Source organism: Gymnodraco acuticeps, unplaced genomic scaffold (assembly GCF_902827175.1).
Source record: "Gymnodraco acuticeps unplaced genomic scaffold, fGymAcu1.1, whole genome shotgun sequence".
NCBI classification, from domain to species: Eukaryota; Metazoa; Chordata; class Actinopteri; order Perciformes; family Bathydraconidae; genus Gymnodraco; species Gymnodraco acuticeps.
The window spans coordinates 845437-868673 of NW_022991603.1; the positions used below are offsets into that span (position 1 = coordinate 845437).

At 41.3% G+C, this 23237-nt stretch overlaps 2 protein-coding genes across 4 annotated transcripts; both read left to right on the forward strand.

Annotated features, from left to right (window-relative positions):
- The first annotated feature begins 169 nt into the window (after nt 1-169).
- vtcn1 (V-set domain containing T cell activation inhibitor 1) lies at nt 170-7153 on the forward strand. Of its 2 annotated transcripts, none has more exons than XM_034198015.1 (5): nt 170-291; nt 2726-2790; nt 4481-4840; nt 5666-5917; nt 6626-7153. In XM_034198015.1, exons 2-5 carry the CDS (start codon nt 2727-2729, stop codon nt 6736-6738), a joined length of 789 nt encoding a protein of 262 aa, XP_034053906.1. In that variant the 5' UTR covers nt 170-291; nt 2726; the 3' UTR covers nt 6739-7153. The 2 variants fall into 2 exon arrangements, with proteins under 2 accessions (XP_034053906.1, XP_034053905.1); XM_034198014.1 differs by lacking the exon at nt 170-291 and adding an exon at nt 326-538.
- Nucleotides 7154-7235: 82 nt separating this feature from the next.
- On the forward strand, nt 7236-22915 carry trim45 (tripartite motif containing 45). 2 transcript variants are annotated; one of them, XM_034198013.1, is made up of 8 exons: nt 7236-8496; nt 9282-9570; nt 9924-10069; nt 10534-10850; nt 15268-15397; nt 16757-16844; nt 18743-18869; nt 22253-22915. In XM_034198013.1, exons 1-8 carry the CDS (start codon nt 8030-8032, stop codon nt 22405-22407), a joined length of 1719 nt encoding a protein of 572 aa, XP_034053904.1. In that variant the 5' UTR covers nt 7236-8029; the 3' UTR covers nt 22408-22915. The 2 variants fall into 2 exon arrangements, with proteins under 2 accessions (XP_034053904.1, XP_034053903.1); XM_034198012.1 differs by having other exon boundaries at nt 7239-8496; nt 16757-16871.
- Nucleotides 22916-23237: the final 322 nt, after the last annotated feature.

The window sequence follows — 23237 nt, forward strand, 5'->3', positions numbered from 1 at the left end:
CTGACATTTTCTCCACCTTGAGTAAATTATTGGAGGACACCCAGGGTACTTATCATTCTTTAGCGATTGTGCATGCTGATTATCTTGACAAAATGGCAGCCAGCAGCAGCCAATAAGAACGTAATCCACGTCATACAGTAAACCTTTTAAATGTTTACAACATATTCAACAAAACATCACTCTGGGAAACAAGCTACGGAATCGATGGTGGCTTCGCTTGGTAATAAGTAGCATGCACCTTCGTTTTAATGAGATAAATGAGCTGCCGTGACGACAGCCCACGCCTTAAAGGTAATATTTACTCATGGTGTTTTCTTTAAAGTGATGCGAGGAAGGCCAAACAGCAGACTGTCACTCTGTGGAAGTAGAACAACTCTGTTTGGCAGAAGTGTGTGTGGATTATTTTTCAGGAATGGAGGATATTTAGGAGGAAGGTTATGACTTGACTTTTGACTTAACACCAGGATTTAATTTTGAGTTCTTCTCGAGACGTTTCTTCAGCAGACATGGCTTCCCTTGGGCAGATCATTTTCTACAGGTGTGGACTTAGGTTTTAAAGGTGCTCTTTACCACTTATGGAAAGTATCAGATCCTTTTCTTGTGGTAGAAATTATAGGGTTGCAAAATACTTCATGAAACAAAGAATCCTGAATTGGATCTAAAGCACAAAAACTAAATATAATCAGTCAATTGTACTTATAGTATCAAAAGAAAAAGTACTCATTATGCAGGATGTCTCCTCACAGTATTACATGATAAAAGAATATTACATTATTTTGTTTTTATCACTAGCCAATGCATTTAAGAGCATTTTGATCTTGTATGTCAATGTTGAGCCACTTATAATAACTTGAATGTGTAGATAGAGTACTGCATCACGTCTATCATGTGTTATTGTACGTACAAGTGTATCACTATGGTTATTAAATAAATAGTAAAGTGCACTTTATTCCTCCTACAATGTAGTGGAGTAGAAGTATATTGTAGCTTAAAATGTATGGTATTTAAGAACAATACTAGAATAAAGGTACTTACATACCACCACTTTTCTTTATTGATGTTGATTCAATACTGGAAACATTTAATTAGTTACAGTGTCAAGTATATTTACTCAAAGTTTGTACTGGAGTGCTATGTACTTGTATTTTATTCATTATTTACCTCTCCTTCTAATCCATATTATTTCATTAAATAGGTTTGTTTGATATTAAATAGGTGGTTCTTAAAATTTTCGGCTTTTTCAACCAACAGTTCCTTCTAGACTAAAAAAATCATCTTTTCATAACCCCATTTTGTGACCCCGTACTAGCATACTTTAGATTTAAAATAATTCCGCCAGTCACAGGGTAATATATATATATATATATATATATGTAATTTCTCTGCAGGATGAATACTTTTTTTACCGTTGACGCTTTGAATGCATTTTACTGATACACATATAAACTTCTGTTAAGCCCCGAGCCTGTTTTTCAGGTCTCAGGCTCGAAAATGACATGCCCAGAACAAATGACCATATCTTCCCTTCTAAAAGGGTTACATTAATAATCTGTTTTCTCAAAGCAAGGTTACACCTGTGAGTTGGATGTAGAAGTGTCAGAATCAATATAGATGTTTTTATTTTAAAGTAAATTCAGATTGAACACATAAAAAAAATGTAAATTATTGTGTCCGTCCAAAAAAAAATTACTAGTGAAAACCACTCTTGAATGATGGGATGGTAGACTAAAAGCTTTAGGAATCCAAACTACAACATATAATAAGTACCCTGTATCTAGATTGATGCAAAAAAAGGGAAATTTGACCTTTTTAGACAGATTTAGCAAAGAAAAACGACTTCTGGGGTCATTTGGGTGGATTTGACCTATCTCTGGCCCCCCCTTGCTCGATTTTGCTGATTGACATCTCTTTCCATGGGCGTTATATGAGGGTGGAGTTAGAAAGAGACTCTTTCTAACCGTCAGAGCCAATGGAATCGAGGGGAACTCCCTCATACTCCTTATTTGGTAATGTGTGTGTGTGAGACTGACGCATAGCCAAAACCGGAAGCTGCGATAACTCTGGTGGCTACCATTAGCAGCTAACTTTTACTCTCCATAAAAATGGAATTATGGATTATAAATTAAAACAAATTGTTTCACAGAAACATTATCAACCTATGGATTAACCGATTCAGCCGCGTTTTTTCTCGTTTTAATGCCATTGAACAAGTCTTTTGATCAGATTGAAAGCTACGGTGAGACGATCTCCCGTAAAAGCTACGTAAAGGTACGTGTTGTGATGTCTGTGTTTGCTTCCCCTGTCACGAGTTCGGATCACTCAGTGATGATATATAAACCGAGATAATCTGTGGAACCTCAGCTTTAATCGGATATCTTGTATGTGCAGCTACGATAAGTAATAAGGGTATCTTTTATCTTGAGTTCTGTGCCAAAGTGTTCAGGGGTCATTTAGATGCTTCTTATGAGACTTGTGTTTTGTTTTGGTAAAAATTGTTTGTATCGTCAGTTAGCTGAGATTCTTCCCGTTAATCTGGTATAACACATGAATAGGTTCTTAAATATTAAGATGCCCTGAGACACAGTGTCGTGAAAAAAAAAAAAGAAGCCCCCGCCGAGGGAGGCTTTGGGGCTTAACAGGTTAAAATTATTGTTAAATTGATTTTAGCTCAAGGTTGCATTATAACTTCTTCTTACTCTTTCCTGTGTTTTTGTTTCTCTTGCAGTATGGTTACCCTCATCATTTTATTCATGGCTGTCATCATCCTCATTTTAGCCCTGGCCTTGACAGGTAAGACTGTTCATTAGGAGATCCTCTTATCATTTATTAATGTATCCTCACACCTGACCTGATACATGGGTGTGTTCATGCTGTGTTTAAAACTCTCTGTGTGTGCATTCAAGTGAAGCTGAATTTCAATCTAAGACCTTATTTGTCGAGACAGCCATGGGAACTTATGCTCATGGGAGATGAAAACACGTGGCTTGTTCCTTTTCACTTCCTTTTTTGTATTCAATGTAGACATGGTTTTATAAAGTTTTGGCCACAAAATGGATTGGGTAACGTTTGGATTTCCAGTTGAAGGGTATTGTTACAACCCCTGCAAAAGATTAATAAATATGTTACTGATTATCAGGTTATCAACACAGAAGCAAAAGCAGAATGAAGAAGAAGTTTTAATATTTCAGTGTAGATATTTGCTAATAAGCAATTGCACCATATGTTGTGATGATTCTTAAGGCTCAGGTTTTATATAGAGCTTTTTCCACATTAAACTCACAACAAAACATATTTAAATCACTTCCTTTTAACTATGGCTGATTTGCGTTTTTTAAAAGGGGCCCTATTGTACTTTTTGAGGTTGTCCTTTTCATGATTTGTTCATAGGTTTTACATTAAAATCCCTTGTGGAAGAGCAATTCACAGCCAGTTTGGACAGAGAAAATAACCTGTCATAGTGATCAATAAATTAGCTTCTGAGTGAATATTGTTTTATGACGGATTTCAAAGACTGAGCTCCTAACCTTTAAGAAATCCTTTAAAAACCTGAGATTTCTACCCAAAATGCACTTTTTGATGTCTTTTATATAGATATGTGTCCCCGGTGTGTCAGGGAACTAACAAAGAGTCAGAAAATAAAACTCTCTCTCTTTTCCTCCGTACCCAAATCTCTAAAAACGGGGCTACAACGGAGCAGATCCAGATTTGCGGGCGATATGACGTAATATTGGAAATGTGGACCCACGGCACTATCAGAAACGTTGCTATCAGAAACAATGCCCGACTGTAATATGGTCTTTGTTTACATTAGCAGGCATCGCTAACACTCAGAGCTAACCTGTACTGGAGAGAGGGGTTTTTTCTCAATGTCAAGGAAGGATGCTCCAGAGCCACTATTTCAAGGATGCTACGTCATCGTGTCCCGCCGAAGGACTGTTCCAATGTCCAGGCTCCTTGGAATTCTACCGAGCCCGGCGTCCTTCGTAGCGAGAAATTTCAAGGCTACACATGTGTATCCTCCGCTGTCTTAAAAGCCCCACAATGCTTTGCGCACGGACCAATTTCCCAAAATCTGTGGCGGAAAATTTAAGGCGGGGCCTCTCATATGACACACACCTGCACACTTGCTAGCCTGTCCCATTCTTCGTTTTTCCGAATGCCAGGAAGGATTCATTTAATCACGGCATTATTTAACTGAGTATCTCGTAGAATTCTGAGCAGGCACAAGATCCCCCTTGTTTGTTTGTTTCAAGTTAAGGACCCAGATCAGCAGTTCTCTAACAGGGCTGGAATAGAGGGATATGTGGGAAGTATTAAATACATGATCTGTTTGGTATTTTGAGCAAAACACATCATAGACATGTTTTTTATATATTTGTATATATCTGAGACCCATAATATATGCCTAAAAATAGCAAAATAGGAGACCTTTAAATAAACTAATAATCAGGATATTCTCTATAATGTGTCTGTGGTTCAGTTGGGTCTTCGGAGGTTCTGAGCAAAGACAAGATGGCCATCGCCAACCTCGGGGAAGATGCCCTCCTCAGCTGCTATATGAACACAGACAGTCAGAACGCCCAGCAGAAGGGTGTGTCAGTGAGCTGGCAGAAGACGGGGGTGACGGGACTTGTGTACCAGTATGAGGACGGAGCTCCAAAACTCAGTGACCAGAACTCCCAGTTTAAAGGGAGGACTCAACTCTTCCCCGATGCTTTACTCTCGGGGAACGCCTCCCTGCTGCTGAGGAGGGTGAGAGGCAGTGACGCGGGGGAGTACTCCTGCAGCATCAGCTCCTCTGTGGGAGGGGGGAAGGTCGACATCAACCTGAGAACCGGAGGTAAGAGGACTCGTCTTTCTGGTTTCAATGAGTGTTTACTTTTCAAATAGATCTCTCTGACAACATTGGAAACACCTAACCTTAAGGTACGTTTTTTAGCATTTATAAGCAGTATGTCCACTTTTGATAGTTTGTCCACTTTTGATAGTTTGTATCACACTTTAATAGACGGCAGCAGAAAATAAGTTTTGTTGTCCATGCTAGAAGCCGCCAAATCCTGCTCCATCTCCCTTTTTATTAAGTGCCTTAAATACAGGTTGCAATGCCTTGTTTGCCTGCTGCTGTGACAAAACAACCACCTAATTTGTGATCAGTAAAGAATATCTTATCTTATTTCACCTTACCATATCTCATCTAATCTTATCATATATTTTCTTATTTTACCTTATCTTATTTTACCTATCTTATCTTATTTTACCTTATCTTATCTTATTTTACCTTATCTTATCTTATCTTGTCTTATCTTATCTTACCTTAATTTATCTTATCATATCTTATCTTAAGTGTTAATTGATGTACAGTAACAACCACTTTTCTCATATTGTCATTGCGTGTAACAGTTGTTGATTAATAACTGAACAGAACTCTCGTTAGCATAAATTAAAGTGTATTTTCTACTTTTTATAAAGTGTTTATCTACCAACCCACTGCCCTACTTACTAAATATGGCAGTGAAATATTATATTTGAGTGTTTTAAATTTAACATTTTTAATTATACTTGATTTTCTTTCTTTTTTGGTAATTTAAAACCTTGTTAACTGTAAACTATTAACACACCTTGGAAAATGCTCATTGCAGCATGGATAAAACAATTTTTGTCTCAGCATTTTCAGCCCCCTCATTTAAATTCTCAAACGGCGTCCTGACTGCTGAGGCGAGCAGGTGGCTCCCTAAACCCAATGTGACGTGGTCTCACATTGACGGACAGGTCCTGAGTGGAATCACAAACTTCGAAGAAAACTCTGCAGGGATTTTCAGCTTAGTCAGCACGCTGCAGCCAGTCAACGTCAGCCAGACCTACACCTGCAGCATCCAGAACGACCTAGTGACCGCCGTCTCTACTGCCACTGCTACAGGTAATCTGACATTATCACCTCATGCCATGTTTTTACAGAAATGTCTGATTATGCTAGATATTTAGAGTCAGAAATCATTTCTGGGGCAAGGGAATAATCGCTCCCAAGACATTTGTCCCACAAATCAATAAAGGGAGTTAAAAAAAGAGTTTGATTGTGTATGTAAACGCCTCAAAAAATCGAACATTAGGGGAAAATGTCACTAAAAGTTCCCATGTCAAAAAAATTATATTTGTTCACTCTGCTAGGGACACTTAAAGCCGTAACACGCTGATTATACACATGTCTTCTGTGACAAAGAGGCTGTTTAAAACATTTTAGTGTGGAGTTTGAGAGCAATTACTAGGCTGGGAGTTTGTAATAATAGGACTTTAATGAGTTGCATTATGGGAAATGTAGGATTTGAAAGTCCTTTTCTGAACTTTCTTAGGGACTGAAGTCAGAATTGTTCAGCCCCTGCTTTAGTTTTGACCATTTTCTTATATCATTGTGTCTCTAGCGAGTCCTTTAACTTCATGGAAGAGAAACACTGATTAATTAAATCTAAGAAAAATGTGTGCACAAAAGTTATAATACATTCACTGATGTATGCTAATTTGTTGTAATAGTAGTGAAGCAAAGGCAACATCTTAAGACAACATTACATGAAAATACAAAAAATCATTATATATATTGATTATTAACTGAATCTCCTTTATTCATTTCCAGATTCTGATGTTTCAGGGGACACATACTTTATCTACAGCACAGCATCAATGCCATTTGCTTCAACTTATCTGAGCATTATGACCACTGTCCTTTGCATGTATTCTATCACCTAAATACACACACACACACACACACACACACACACACACACACACACACACACACACACACACACACACACACACACACTCCATCTCGGTGTGATTCTCCTTGTGTGTGAGTGTTGCATTCAGTGAGAGAACTCAACGAAAGTATTAATTCAAAATGGTTTGTGTTTAGACCTCTGAATCCATCCCCATAACAAGTAAATACAGATATTAGGGAAAAATTCAAAACACATATAATCCGTCATTTCTAAAGATGATGCTATTTGTTTTTGTTTTCTTTATTGATGTGGGTGTTGTTACCGTGTAACAGAATGTCATTCTTGTGGTACATTTTCTCAAGCAACATTTTCTCAGATCTATGTAAATGTTTAAAGTGAAATTGTCATGTATTATTTGTCAGTAAACATTTCTATTCCCATTATCTTGAGTTGCTTTTTCACCATCTGTAAAATGGGATTAGATCATGTAGAGAAACTCCAGAAAAATAATAAATTAGTGAAACAATGTATAAAAGGTCAGTTTATATGATGACCTAGAACCATAGAAAGGTTTTTCTTCTATTAATTGAATAACCTATTGTTAGTTTTGCTAAAATCATTAATAAATTCAGCAACGAAAATATGTTTGACATGGCTGATGTTCTTTCTAAATGTAAAATGTCTAGGAGATTTTGCAGCCTTTTTTAAAAACTCAGCAATTTCTTAACAATTAATACTAATTATCAATACAGTGTTTTAGCTGTTTGTTTGTTTTTTGCAAAACTTGAACCAAGCATTAGTGGAAACAGTTTGATTATATCTGGCAACAGAACAGCTTCTTGCAAACATCAATACATTACATGTACTTTATTAATCCCAAATTGAAACACCTTTTTTATTACAGCAGCCTTCGGTTAACAATCTCCATCCTATTGAAAACGTATCGCCGTGTCCTGCCAGTAGATGGGGACAGTCAGAGTCCCAGACAGAGAGTAAAGAGTCCTGAAAGTGTTTGGACCACCCCATAATTTGTGAGAGGCTTCCTATTGGTCTGTCAGTCAATGAGGTGTCAAATGTCCCAGGGTGCATTGAACGCAGCCTAACTTTTACTGAAGAAAAGTTGGTCCGTCCGGTGGGATTTAAATCAGTGAGGGGAATTAAACCATGTTTGTTATCCCAGTGTAGACAATGTTTAGTGTCAGTTTCATACGTTATGCAGCCTGAAGTTTATGTTCGGTCCTGACGGGTTTGTGTAACTCGGTGGGTCTCTGGTGGTGTTCAGTGGTTTGTTTGCTGCTCCACCACTTTCCAGAAACACAATGTCTCAGCCCGAGCAGACAGAAAGCCCGGAGCAGCAAACATTAAACTCGGAGCATGAACAATTAGTGAACCCGAAGGCGGTTTGTAACGTGTGTAAACGGTTGTACCGGGACCCTAAAATCCTCCCGTGCCTGCACACCTTCTGCTCGGACTGTATCGCTCAGTTGGAGCCCTTCTCGTTGTCTTCGCGCAGTGCGGAAAAACGCGAGGGCGACACGGCGGAGCGGCAGGAGCACGCCGCCGTCACCGTCACGGTTCTCTGTCCCGACTGCGACTCCGAGGTGGATCTCCCCCCGTCGGGACCGGCCGGGCTGAGCACCGACCACCTGGCTCTGGACGAAGTGTTCCTGGAGACCCTGGTGACGGACGGCCCGCTGGGGTGCGACCTGTGCGGCGAAGGAGGCGCGGAGAGCCGCTGCGAAGTCTGCTGCTTCAACCTGTGCGAGTTCTGCTGCCAGGCGCACAGGTAGGAGTGTCACACCACTATGTATTCTGTTATTAAGTATGTTATGTTACCCTTTACTGTTTTCATGCTCGGTAATCGAGGTTGTAGTTTAGTATCTGCTGCCAAACTTCTTCTTGGCAGTGGTTAGAAGTAAATAAGGAGATTTTGAATTCCTTGTATTTTACTTAACTTGACTATATTTCCATTTGATGCAACTTTATACCCCTACATATTATTGGGAAAGAATGACTTAAATATATTTTTTTACTATTCAGATTCAAATGTTGCATTAAAAAAGGCATGTGTTAAACTTAAACATTTTGCATCTCTAAAGATGAAACCAATGGATTAACAGTTTGAGGTAGAAAAAGGAAAAATATCTATTACTTTATAAAAAGTTAAGAAAGAAAGTCCCAAACATAGTTTGTGTAACAGAACAGTACAATTATACTTGTGGCCCCAATATTTACAATCTAATCTAATAATAACCTACACATATGGAAGCATTTTTCTGAATGAGTATTTCATTGTAACGTTTAGCTGACAATACTTCTGCACTTTTTCTTAAGTTAACTTTTTGAATCTTGACTTTTACTCATAATGAAATATTTTGAAATTAATATATTGGTACCTAATAAAGCAATCTGCATACTTCTTCCACCAATCCATCTTTGCTTGTAATTTTAGTTTATTGTTTGGGTGTGACACTTGTTGTTAAACCCCTTTTGTTGTAAAGAAAGTTTGGGGGAAGTAGGCCTACAGCTGTATTTTCTACCACATCTGAGTTTGTCTCTCTCTGTCTGAAGGCGTCAGAAGCGGACGGCGTCTCACTCCATCCAGAGTCTGCAGGACCTGAAGTCCGGCGGGTCTCTGAGCCGGCCCGTCCTCTGCGGCCTGCACCCGGGTCAGGAGCTGCGGCTCTTCTGCCAGCCCTGTGACCTCCCCGTCTGTCTGGAGTGTGCCGCCACGCTGCACCGAGACCACCGCTGCTGCCCCACTCAAAATGTGATCAATCGCCATGGAGACAGCATCCGAGAGCTGGTCACGGTGCGCCTGCGACCTCGCATGGAGCGCCTGAAGGACTCCATGCTGAAGGTGCAACAGAGTGGGGTTCATTCAGACTTGGGCTTAGAAAAGGGAAAGTGCACTGAGCCTTGTCTCTAGGCTCACGACTTAACATTTTACTTTCTCTGTTACTGTGGAACAAAGTTCTTGAAGTTTGCAAAATCAGTTTCATCTTTAAATCACTTTATAAAACACTTATAAACAGGCTTTTATCTGAATCACCACCTATGCCACCTTTAAGTGCTGTCAAGTAACAAACTGTAATGATAAAGCTGTGTTTGTATACCTCTTTCATTCACAGGATGTAGCTCAAAGTGCTTTAACAAGTTGGCACGCAACACAAGACAAACAGAAAATAAGACATTATTTCCACTGTGCTACAGGTGGAAATATCCCAGGAGGCTTTGAAGGAACGGGTGGATGCAACAGTGAACGAAGTGAGGGCGTTTGCTCGAGCTTACGCCAGCGCTGTGGAGGCTCACTGCCTCTCTCTGCTGCACCGCCTGGAGGAGCTCCGAGTCCAACGCAGGTACGAATGATTACATTATTATTATGGCAAGTAAATGACACACTTACTTTACAAGTAAGTGTGGTTCTGTAGTAATAATATCAATACATCTTGCTTTCAATCTCAACTCAGGGTCTAAATCTGCAACGATTACTTTAATTTCTAATGTAAAGATATAAAATGTTATGCTAGTATGAAAATGTGCTTCTGTGAATTGACTTGGAGATAATGCATTCATTCTGAAAACCACACCCTATGAGAAGTTTTCAGAAAATTAATGAGAAACTAATATTTCTTTCAAGAAATTAATGGATTGTGAGAAGGAAGGTTGTGTAAGAAGGTGTTTAGAAAATGTCAAGAAACATAAGGCATGCTGTATTTTCATAGAAGAATGTACTGCGTCTTTCACTTTAATATATATCAACATGCCCCCTTGGTTCACAGTTCAGAAGCTGCTTGTTCTTCACTGAGTGTTTGTCCGACAGGAACCTGCTCCACCTGCAGCAGGCGCAGCTGCAGCAGGCTCTGCTGGACGTCGGCGGCAGTGTGGAGTTTGCGGAGAGATTGCTGAGCTGTGGGTCAGACGCTGAGATCCTGAGCGCTAAAGGAGTGACTCTGAGGAGACTGACCAGCCTGGCAGAGAGCAGCTACGACCCCCCCCCAGAGGCTGTCGCCCCCGACGACGGCAGCAGCATCAGCTTCCTGTCCTGGGAGCCGGCAGGGGAGGTGGGGGGCTTCCCGGTGGTCGGGGTGATCCACGCCAAGACGGTGGACCTCAGCAAGTGCACCATCGAAGGAGAAGGTAAACCAAATGAATGCATGCAGTTATGTCAGCATGATGGTACACCACAGGTGTTTCGTTATTATTTTTTTTCACCATTGTATTTATTCGTTTTCCACATTAAATAACACACAAAAAAAACACAACAACAGAAACTCAACAGCAGAAAAATGTACATGACAACGCTAAAATAGATGATTAAATATAAAGTCCATCGGTCAACATGACATCATTTGAATTAAAGTGAATACTGTTCATACAAATACACATAATGGTCATAGTAATAAATAACAATAAAGTATATTAATATTACATTGAAATGAAAATCATATATTTCCAATATTTTCAGTAAGTAGCTATTTTATTGAATTTGATATAAATCCATTTGGCTTTAGGCTGGTATCGACAGGCTCTATAAAGTAGGTGATTTGGTGATTACTTAACCATAAGAAAAATAAATATTACACTTATCCTTATTAATACACTTAGTAATACACTCTTGGTCATCACAGAGTTCACATTTTTTTAAATCATGGATCATCCATTCAGTTTTGTGGATGCTTTTGTTGTTCAGAGCATCTAATATGTTAGATATTTATTTTCCTCAGGGGCCATTTAGCCAGAAGGGAAGAATGCCCAAACTATTTCTAGTGGGAGTCACCCAGTGGAAGTACTTGCAGCAGGATGGGGGGGGGGGGTCGTTGTAGACCCCCCCCCCCATGAGCTCCTTGTAGAAGTTAAATTGTTACCTTCCTGGGTGCTTCAGTTCAAAGGACCCTGTGGGACTGAGGAATGTAGAGGTGACTCAACAAGCCTGAAAGCACTGAGGGGATGTTTACACACACGCACACACACACACACACACACACACACACACACACACACACACACACACACACACACACACAGTCACACTGAGAAAAAGAAAGAGGGCAAGGAGCAAAAGTACTATTTCAAGTGGACAAAGGACATCTTCCATTGGCAAGAAAGACCTATTCTCAAAACAAGAGACAAGTTCAACCTCTAGGGTTTCATAATAGAAGAACAACACACACACACACACACACACACACACACACACACACACACACACACACAGACGTGTAACAGCGTGCCTCAATGGAACACTTTAAGTAGTGTTTACCTGTGTAGGAAGTGGGAAATCTCAGCAAATAAGGATTTTCAGTCCTCTGTCTGTCAAAGTGTATTGTTCGTCGACATGTCACTCCCTGTATTGTGTCAAGTGTTAGCTTTTGACAGTAACAAACTGTGTGTGTAAAGCTATATAAAGCGGAAAACTTTCAATTGATCCACACTTTCTTTTCGTAACTACACTTTTTTTTTTTATGTAGCATTGTGCTTTATAAATCCACGGTATCACATTAGTTAAGCCAGCTTTAAGTTGTTTGTACCCCCCATCATCTTGGTGTGATTCTTTTATTTAAGGGTGGCAGATAAGGGCCAGATTTCTATGTTGACTATTAGAAAGCAGAAATCACTGAGGCTCACTGGTGATTATCCCCTCTGTGTGATAAGTGGACTTAAAGTGGTGGATTTGGAGTGCAGCACAGGTGAAATGTGGGCCAGAACAGCTGCGACGACAGCTGCTGGGTACTCGGCTTAGCAGGCACACACACATAAATTCACAGATAATTCCCGCCCATTAGCAGCAGCAGCGATAATAGTAATCGGCCACTGGTCCAAGTGACAGTAATTGTAGTCGTCGCAAGAGGCTTTAGCAAAGGCAGTGATTGTAATTGTTGCCAGCAATCCTATATTTGATTAATAGCAGCAAAAATGCAGAGGAACATCCTCCTTTATATGTTTAGATGTATGTAGTTGCAGCTAAATATTCAGCCACAGTTTCTTCCTATAGGGGCCCTATTACGCTCATTCTCAGGTCTATATTTGTATTTTTACATGTTTTCCATGCTTCAATTTTTTAGGGACAGTGCACATTTAATGAACATTTCTGTAAATGTGCCAGAGTTAGCCAAGAGGCTATTTTTCATCTGTAGTCCCTGGACAGATTTTAAAAGTCAACCTAAAACACATTTCAGTAAGTAAATACAATACATTTAAAACATGCAACATACATTACTGGGATACTTAAATAATGTTCTAAAAGCTCTTAATTTTTCTTATACTGTCTGTGCTGCAGCCCCTCTTTTCACCCTCTGTCTGAAACCAGAGCCCAGTCTGCTCTGATTGGTTAGCTGGCCGTCTCTGTTGTGATATATATCACACACAACAGGAAAGAGAAAACCACAAAATGCTTAATTGGGCCTCTTTAATCAAATCAAATCAAGTTTTATTTATATAGCACATTTATAAACGATTTTTGGTCGAGCCAAAGTGCTGTACATATAATAAAAATAGCCTACAGTAGAGACACTTTACAGCAAATACAACAGCACAGATTGTTCAGAATATCAGTATGAGAAAAACAACACCCTCTATCCTTAGACCCTCACATCGTACAAGGAAAGACTTCCAGAGAAAACCCCACGGTTTAAGGGGTAAAAATGGGAGAAACCTCAGGGAGAGCAACAGAGGAGGGATCCCTCTCCCAGGACGGACAGACGTGCAATAGATGCCGTGTGTAAATCGAAGGGATAATACATTTGACAGCATATAGACCGAATATTAGGAAATGCATGTGTCTGTAATAAGAAGATGAATCCACGAGGATGTCAGCTACAATCCTGTGGAAGCCATCAGGGAAGCAGCATGACGAGACCCCAGGCAGGACCGCAGAGACAGGTTCAGCCACGACCCGAAGTCCACGACTTAATCCAGAACTCAGGATAGAGGATCCAAGACACAGGACTACAGCAAGAGGATCAGCCTCGACTCCGGATCCCGGCGTAGATATAGATACAAAACAAGAAAAAAGATTTGGCTGGGTTAATCGGAACAAGAGAATACACAGACACAGACAGAGAGGGAAAAGGTCATTGGATCAAAGTTATTCTTGATAACCCTCTAGAAAGATCTCATGAACTTCCCCACTCAATCTATCAAGACCCGAGCAGTTCTATTAGATATAGATAAGAAACAGAGATAGGGAGCACAACAACCTATCTCTTCGTCAGATGCACTCCCCCGCTTATCTAAGCGACTCTGTACCCCGTTACCCTCTACAAGGCCATAGACCAGCAGAGGGAAAATGGGGGGTGGGTAAGGGTTTTTAAGAATAAACCGCAAGGGTCTAAAGGGAAAAAAGATTAAATATAAGGTACTATATTTTAAGTAATCCTATCTACTATTCCTATATTTGAATAATGTATAAACTATTTTAAAAATACTTTATGAAATCCTATGTTTAGTATCTAATGTCTTTAAAACAGACATTAGATTAGATTAAATCCTCTCATATTAATAAAACAAATGAACATGTTTCACACAAGTTCTTATAAAACGGATGAGCAGAATTAGCACCATTGATGCAAGCAGTAGTAGTTACAGTGCAGTATTAGCAAACACAGCTTCATAAACAGCTAGATTAACATGAGTATTGTTATAGAAATAGACGGAGGAGAAACTTAATTAGTAGCTTCATAAGCAGCATTAGCAACTCCTACAGCTTCTAAAGAGACGCTCCTGGAAAACTCTGAATAACAACACAAATACAAAGTGAACCATCGTTAGTTATCCTGCGGCTAATAGTCTGACAAGAAAATGCAAAGCAACATAAATCATCGATAGGAACACAAATGATGTTTGCTTTAACGCCACAGCAGCTGATGAATATCCTCACTGAGTGTGTCCTTGGGGCACAGCGGTACAAGTTAATGAAACACTAAATAATGATGTGAGGGTTTGGAAAAACTCCGGTCAGCAGCACTGAAGCTCAACTGGGCCTGGAGTCACTTACACTGACTGCAAACAGCACATGTTTAAAGGGGATGTCGCTTCAGTAAGCAGTGGGCGGTTGTTTTGTGTGAGATGGTTTGTCACTGTAGTTTGTAGACACATATTGAAGTGTCTCATTTTGTGGTGTATCAGAAGTGCCACTTTTATTGTGAAGTACGTGTGTGGGATCACATTTAAAGGGGCCCATGTTAACATGCTTTAATGTGATGTCCTGCCCCTTAGCCTATCGCGTAGACGTAGAACACTGGCTAATACAGAGTGTTACATAGTTAGGTCACTATGTTCCTGAAGTAATAAAAGGAGTCCATTTTCAGTCCAGCTTTTCAGGCTGGGGGAGTGTGTGTGAGAGAAACTCCCTCTGGTGGGAACACAGGGATTTTAGCCTTTGCAGACCATTAACATGCACACAAACCTTTATAACACACTACAGGAAAGGTAAAACCCCCAAAAGTGTTATAGGGCCTCTTTTAAACCATGATAGGAGTGTTTGTGTATATCTGTCCTTCAGCCTCTTGTGTTTACAAGCTGTGCATGACCTCTGACCTCACCTCACTGCTCTCAGGTCTGCAGAGGGGCACTGAGGGGCAGCAGGGTCTCTTCGTGTTGGTGTGCAGAGACTCTGTGGGGGAGCAGCTGGCTCGAGGAGGAGAGCATGTCCTGGTCAGCATCGTTCACAAGGAGAAGAAAAACTGGTGAGAGTCTGAGAGTCTGACATTTCAGCTTTTTGAGAAATGTTCTGCTGTGGAATTCTCTACAGCATGAACTAAGGGCCAATAGTAATGTTTTTCTTTCCACCAGACTATAAAGATGTATTTTTCAGCAACTGTTAGTTAGTTTCTGGTACATCGGAAAAACCTTTTTATAGAATCACTATTATTATTTGCATTTTATTATTATTATTATTATTATCATTATTATACGTTTTCTAATTATTATTGAGAGCAAATACACTTTCTTGTTTTAAAAATACATTATACATGTATGGAAATGGCTTATACAGATGTTCGGTGATGGGGTTAATGAAACCAAAATAAAGAGCAACCAGAAATGTTAGATATGGTGAGGGGTGTGTGTATTAGTGCCACGCAGACTATTGTGACATGAAGTGTCCGGGAGGAAGTGACGGCTACAATTTGTGCGAGTTGTATTTTCATGGGACACAGTGAGGTTGGTTGACATTCCAGCCACACACTGCAGTTTTGGTGTGAAGGTTTTTTTTGACACCCAGCTGCTCAGGGCAGGTCAACGAAACACCCCCCACCTGTGGAGTGTGCTATATTTATCACTTTGGTTGGAGGAGCTTCACCCTTTCAGCCTCTCCAAAAGCACATAACAACTGTTGATCATGTTTCACTTTAATTAAACATTCATCAACGAGAGAAAAAGCTGTTTGATTCCATTAGTGGTAACGCCAGGTTGTCTGATCAATATCTGGTTATTACCCTCATCAGTTATCCACAACAGCTTGCATGCATGACTGCCTGCCCTTTTAGTTTATTAACTCTCACACAGCCATGTGCTCCATCTACAGTGTGTAATATGAGTGACGTGCATTATTAAACCACAATTACTCACACAACATCTCTTGTGATTACTTTAGTCAAAATATACTGCAACCAGTGCCAAGCTGTTACTGCCAAGCACACAGTCACACTTGGTTTCATCTCAGTTTCATCCCAGGCGCCTCGTTTTTTGGAGTAAAAATAATCGGCACATTTGGAGACAGTGAAAACGGTTTAAGTCATTTGAACTGTAATTTATCAAAAGCATTATGTACTAGCTGATTTGTTGTGCAAATAGGATATCAATATATATATGAATCTATGTGTTGTTCACTGGTTGATTGTTGGAGAATAATTTTTCTAAAGCTTGTTTCAAAAATCTCCCTTGATCTAAGAATCAGCTGATTCAGAATCAGATCTCAGCAAAGATTTAGTTTATGAAAGGGGATAAAATGCAGGAAATCAGAGCTCTTAATATTACAAATCTGTAAAATGTTCTCCATGATATTGTGTAGTATTAACAGGATGATGTGTTTTCCTTTCCTTCAGCACAATGGAGAGCACGGTGGTTGACAACAGCGATGGATCCTACAGTGTTTCATACACACCTGAAGAGATGGGAGCCTACTCAGTGTGGGTGTGTGTCAAAGCTCAACATGTCAAGGTACGAAACTACAGAGCCCCCTAGGGGACATGGAGAAGAAAAAAAAAAATTATTTGAAAAAAATAAATGTTTTGCGAGATCTTGCAAAACCCCGTTGCAGTTTGTAGACGGTCCCTAAGCACTCCTCTCCCTCCTCCAGCTGCGGATTGTGACCAATTCTTGATGTTTAGCTCGGATGACGGCGCGTATCGAACTGTTCTGATAAAAACGACTCTGTAGCTCGTTGTCTACCTTGCTATGATTGTAAAGTCATGTTGTTTGTATTTTTACAACGTTATGTTCATGAGTTATTGATCCGCGAAATTCGAATCTGTCAATAACTCAGCTCAGAGGAACGTGCATGTCCCCTCGCTCTGAGTGTTCTCTTGAGGTGTCTTCACTTATGTGAAACCCTTTATATATACAGTTTATGTGTGAAACCCGTGCCTATTGCCAAGCACTGATGTTATATCATTATATTTAAGGCCAAGCTCAAAGTAAAATCGATGAACCGCTCCATTGTTGTGGTTTCTGTGTTGCCGTAGCAGCCGAACTGACCAGGAAGTACATTGAGCTAAATGAAAAGTATTGCGAGATCTCGCAAAAGTATTGCGATATCTCGCAAAACATTATTATTATTATTTCTTTCAAATACATTTTTTTTTGTTCTCCATGTCCCCTAGGGGGCTCCGTACGAAACAGACTCGATGAGATGTCACAACAACATATAAACCAATAACAATTAATGTTTCAAATCAATGCAATGGCATTTCACACGATTACAACTGTATAAACAGTTATTAATTATGTGTTGCAGCTGGAGAGGGCATGTTTTGAATATTTGAATATGAAGTGAGGCTCAGCAGCTCACAGCGTACCGCCTCAGGGCTTCTAACATCATCCTGACAAATTAAATCAGCGTGGACTAAATGTTCTTCAGGGAAAACATAATTCAACAGGATGCCTCAGATGTAACATTTATCGTCTGGGATGCTTGATCAGTGAAAGACAGTTTGAGGTGTTGTCACTTTTCAGTTTTGATTTGGCTTGTTTTGACCCGGACAGAGACTCACTTTCTCTCTCCTCTCTCTCTCCTGTCTCTCTCCTGTCCCTCTCCTGTCTCTCTCCTGTCCCTCTCCTGTCTCTCTCCTGTCTCTCTCCTGTCTCTCTCCTGTCTCTCTCCTGTCTCTCTCCTGTCTCTCTCTTTCCTGTCTCTCCTGTCCCTCTCCTGTCTCTCTCCTGTCTCTCTCCTGTCTCTCTCTCTCCTGTCCTCTCCTCTCTCTCTCCTGTCTCTCTCCTGTCTCTCTCCTGTCTCTCTCCTGTCTCTCTCCTGTCTCTCTCTCTCCTGTCTCTCCTCTCTCTCTCCTGTCTCTCTCCTGTCTCTCTCTTTCCTGTCTCTCCTCTCCCTCTCCTGTCTCTCTCCTGTCTCTCTCCTGTCTCTCTCTCTCCTGTCTCTCCTCTCTCTCTCCTGTCTCTCTCCTGTCTCTCTCCTGTCTCTCTCCTGTCTCTCTCCTGTCTCTCTCTCTCCTGTCTCTCCTCTCTCTCTCCTGTCTCTCTCCTGTCTCTCTCCTGTCTCTCTCCTGTCTCTCTCCTGTCTCTCTCTCTCCTGTCCCTCTCCTGTCCCTCTCCTGTCTCTCTCCTGTCTCTCTCCTGTCTCTCTCCTGTCTCTCTCTCTCCTGTCTCTCCTGTCTCTCTCCTGTCTCTCTCCTGTCTCTCTCTCCTGTCTCTCTCTCTCCTGTCTCTCCTCTCTCTCTCTTGTCTCTCTCCTGTCTCTCTCTTTCCTGTCTCTCCTCTCCCTCTCCTGTCTCTCTCCTGTCTCTCTCCCGTCTCTCTCCTGTCTCTCTCTCCTGTCTCTCTCCTCTCTCCCGTCTCTCTTCTGTCTCTCCCTGCAGGGCTCTCCGTTTCCCCTGAATGTGAAGAGGAAGTTCAGGCATCACGTCGGGACCTTCCACTGCTGCTCCTTCTGCTCCGGCGGAGGCTCCAAAGAGGCTCGCTGCGGCTGTGCAGGAACCATGCCAGGTACACAGAGGACATCTCTCCGGAAGTATAAGCTACTGTATAAAAGACAGTTTTCACAATAAACAAACTAAAATATACACATTTTTCATTCAGTAGGCAATGGAAAGAGAACAATGTATTACTTCCATCTGTTGTTATTGAGCAGAATAACTTTTTTAGAACTTAATTTTTTTAGTTTCGCACTATAATACAGTACAAAATATCTTTCAGTCACATTCACATTTTCAGTTTCAGTACCACTCCAGGGCTAAAAATAGGGAGGGGGGGGGGGGGGGGGGGCTGGTTATTGAGAACTTTGTGTGTTAGCAGGAGGATTTTGAAGTGTATTCGTTGACGGACAGGGAGCCAGTGCAGGTTTTGAAGGACGGGGGTGATGTGGTCTCTGGAGCGGGTGTGGGTGAGGAGGCGGGCAGCGCAGTTCTGGATGTATTGTAGTTTATTTAGAATGTTGGATGATGAACCAAACAGGATGCTGTTGCAGTACTCCAGTCTTGAAGTGATGAATGTGTGGATGAGGGTTTCAGCAGCCGGGAAGGAGAGTGAGGGGCGGAGGCGGGCAATGTTTTTTAGATGGAAGAAGGCAGTCCTGGTGATATGGTTTATTTGTTTATCGAATTTGAGCTGGCTGTCAAAGATTACTCCAAGGTTGCGAATGTGAGGAGAGGGGGTTAGAGTGGTGTTGTCAAGAGTGAAGTTGAAGTTCTGGGTGGTGTTGGTGCGGGATGTGAGTCCGATTATGATGATATCTGATTTGTCGCTGTTCAGTTTAAGGTAGTTTGTTTGCATCCAGGATTTAATTTCTGAGAGACAGTTGGTGTGGAGTGAGTTGTGGCATTGATGGTTTTTGTGGATATGTAGAGTTGGATGTCATCCGCGTAGCAGTGATACTGGAGGTTGTGGCGGCGGATGATTTTTCCAAGGGGGAGCATATAGAGCAGGGGTGGCCAACCAGTCAGAGGTTAAGAGCCACATTTTTTCTATGTTACTGCAAAGAGCCACATCAAACACACAGTCACTGATACCGCTTGTTTCAGTTTTTTGTTTTCTGGAGACAAGATTTCAACCACGTCACTGATGCATTTTTGTGGCATTGGGATATATATTTTTTAAATCCTCTGGAGCAGAGAGAGGAGCTGTGGATTATTGTTATTGATTAATGCATCAGTGTTTCTTAGGGTCAAAAACACTAAACTCACAACTTAAAATGAAAGCGTTTAGTTTATTTAATAAAAGAGCACATGTTCAATGTGAAAAGTGACAGTAGTTATAGATTATTTGCAATTTGGTGCTATATATATATTTAAAAAAAAAATATATATATTTTTTTTTTTAAACACCTTGAATTTCAGGGGGGCGCAGGGCTCCGTTGGGGGGTGCAGCGCCCCTCCAAGACAATGGTAGGGGAATTGATAGTGTTTAATCAACGATAGGTTTCCCCCCCTCAAAGGTGATTGGTTCACTGCATCGCAGGAAAATTAGACGCGCTGTCATCCTCTCATACTGACACCTGACACCACACATACACACATAGGGAGAGCCGGGACGAAAGTAACACGGGACGAAAGTAACGGAGCGATTTTATCCGAGCCCAAACAACTTTGACCGGCCAAATTACGTCAGAATTATCAGCATTCAATATTTAACAGACCTACTAAATATCAGGTTTAACTGTCAGGAGTAGCTAGTGTTGTCACGATACCAACATTTTGGTTTCGATCAAGAATTGCGATTCCGATTATTTTTCGATACTTTTCTTTAAAAAAGGGAAACAGTCTTAAATGTAATTGTTGTGCTTTATTTCACACCAGAACCATAACACAAACTTTTAAACAATGAGAACGATACATAAAATAAATGACAAGAATTCGTATTAAATACAATTAATACATGTCTCACAGACAGGCCTCGTGGTGTCCGTAGGCTTGCCCTCACTGTCAGAGATATAGCTCAAATACATCCAAATGTAGCTTCTGGAGTCTTTTTTGTCAACAGGCTGAGGCGCAGCGGCAGCTGCACTCCCACTTGCAGCCATGCTTCTCGTTTTCTCACATGCTCTGGCAGCTAGCGCGTGCACGAGAGAGGGGAGGCACTTGAGCGTGCTTGAGAGGGGCAGGACTGCAGTGCAGGCACGGCTGCAATGCAGGGAGTGGAAGCAGAGAGCTGAACACACACGGCTCTTATAGTAAAACGGCGCTTTCTCACCGGAGTACTTTTCCCCGTCATTCTTAAAGTACCGATACTAATGAAACGGAGGAATCGTAACGTTTTTAACGGCAGGGTATCGCGGTACCTTTCAAGTATCGGTACACCGTGCAACACTTGTCAGGAGTCAGTGTCTCTCCCCCAAACTCACACAATTCGATATGAACTGAAGAGCCGCATGGAACTAGGCAAAGAGCCGCATGCGGCTCGAGAGCCGCAGGTTGGCCACCCCTGATATAGAGGATGAAGAGGAGGGGACCAAGCACCGAACCCTGGGGGACGCCTTGGGACAGAGGGGCAGTGGAGGAAGTGCAGTTATTGATGTGGATGAACTGGTGCCTGTTGGTGAGGTATGATTTCAGCCAGGAGAGTGCAGTGTCAGTGATGTTAAGTGATGATTCCAGGCAGGACAGCAGGATGGTGTGGTTGATGGTGTCGAGCGCTGCTGTGAGGTCGAGGAGGATGTTGAGATTGCCGGAGTCTGAGGAGAGGAGGAGGTCGTTAGTGATTCTGAGGAGGGCTGTTTCTGTGCTGTGCTTTGAGTGGAATCCTGATTGAAAGGGTTCAAAGGGTTATTGGAGCTAAGGTGGGATTTCAGTTGGGAGGCTACAACACGTTCAAGTAGTTTTGATAGGAAGGGGAGATTGGAGATGGGCCGGAAGTTGGACATCATGTCAGGTGTGAGTCCAGGTTTTTTCAGTATGGGTGTAATCTGATTATTTTACTCTCTGTGTGCTTCCATAACAGAGATGCTTAAGATACAATCACACATACCAGTGTCACACGTGTTTATTATGTATTTGTATGAATTGTGCAGCCAGTAGACATGCTGTATTTTGACTAAGGATGCACAATTTGAATGGATGGAAAAAACTGCACTGTGCAATAGATATGAAGTCATATAGTAGTATAACACGAAATATGTACTTTAACCATAGACTTTAACAAGATGATGTTTTGGCACCTACTGTCTACTTTCTAACTGCATATCCTTTTATAATACTGATTCCTTGTTATTTAAACAGGACAAATACTGTATGTCTCTGATATTGAACAACTGTGCTTTAATGATTACATGTATGTCATCAACACTCTCTTGGAGCCCGGATGTACGTACAAACCCAGGAGTTTTTTTTCTTAAACTCATATCTGTCTCCACCTGTCTGTCTGTGTGTCTGCAGGAGGATTTAAAGGTTGCGGTCACGGTCACAAAGGACACCCGGGGAAGCCTCACTGGTCGTGTTGCAGCAGCTTCGTGGAGCAGTCGGAGTGTTTGCCTCAGAGCGTGATAGCTGCGATTTCCCCCCGCGGACACCTGCGCACCGTGGAGCTCTGAGGAGGCGAGACACGTACAGAGGACGCACCGTAATAAAGGAGCGCAGCAACAAAAAGGTTAGCATAGCGGGGGAGCACATGTTGGTGTCAATGTCAAGAAGGTCAGACAGGAAGGTGAAGTTCTAAAGACACGGTGGCTGAAGCAGGACATCAAAGAATGTTAGTCTGAAAGTGATTACCTCCAGCCCACTTTGGTTTGGCTCACCATTCGAGGACTATATCAGTAGTGTGGGCTCTGAATCTAAAGCCCTTTCACCCATACACTGAAAACCCTGAACTAAACATGACATTACCTGGAGGAACTGTGTGAGAGAACTGAATATCAGACTGGACATTGAACTGACTTTAACCTGCAAGATCCCTGAAACATGTAAGACTATGTCATGTCGATTGTGAATGGAGCTGCTCATTGACCGGAGGATTTACAGCTTGCAAATGTATGTGTTTATGACGTTGGTATAAAACTGTTGCAAAAACACGGAAGAAAATAAACATTTGAGGGTGTAAAATAGAGGTGTTTTCTACAAATCACAAATATCTAACTTGAAAGACAACGGGATTCAAGACCTTCTGTTCGTAAGTGCCTACGAAGAAATAAATCGGACGAATTCAAGAAACGGCAAAAGACTCCATTATATCACAAAAATACCAACCACAGCACGGTTGTATAATCCGCCTCAAGTTGAGCCTCGTCTAAACTTTGCAGAGTATTTCCAGAAAGTGAGAACGCTGCTGAAAGGGAGTTTAGTTGAGTTCCTTCAACTGAACAGCTGATGTTGTAAAGTGCCTTAAGTATCTAAGCTCTGCCTATGACCTAAAAAAAGATAGAAC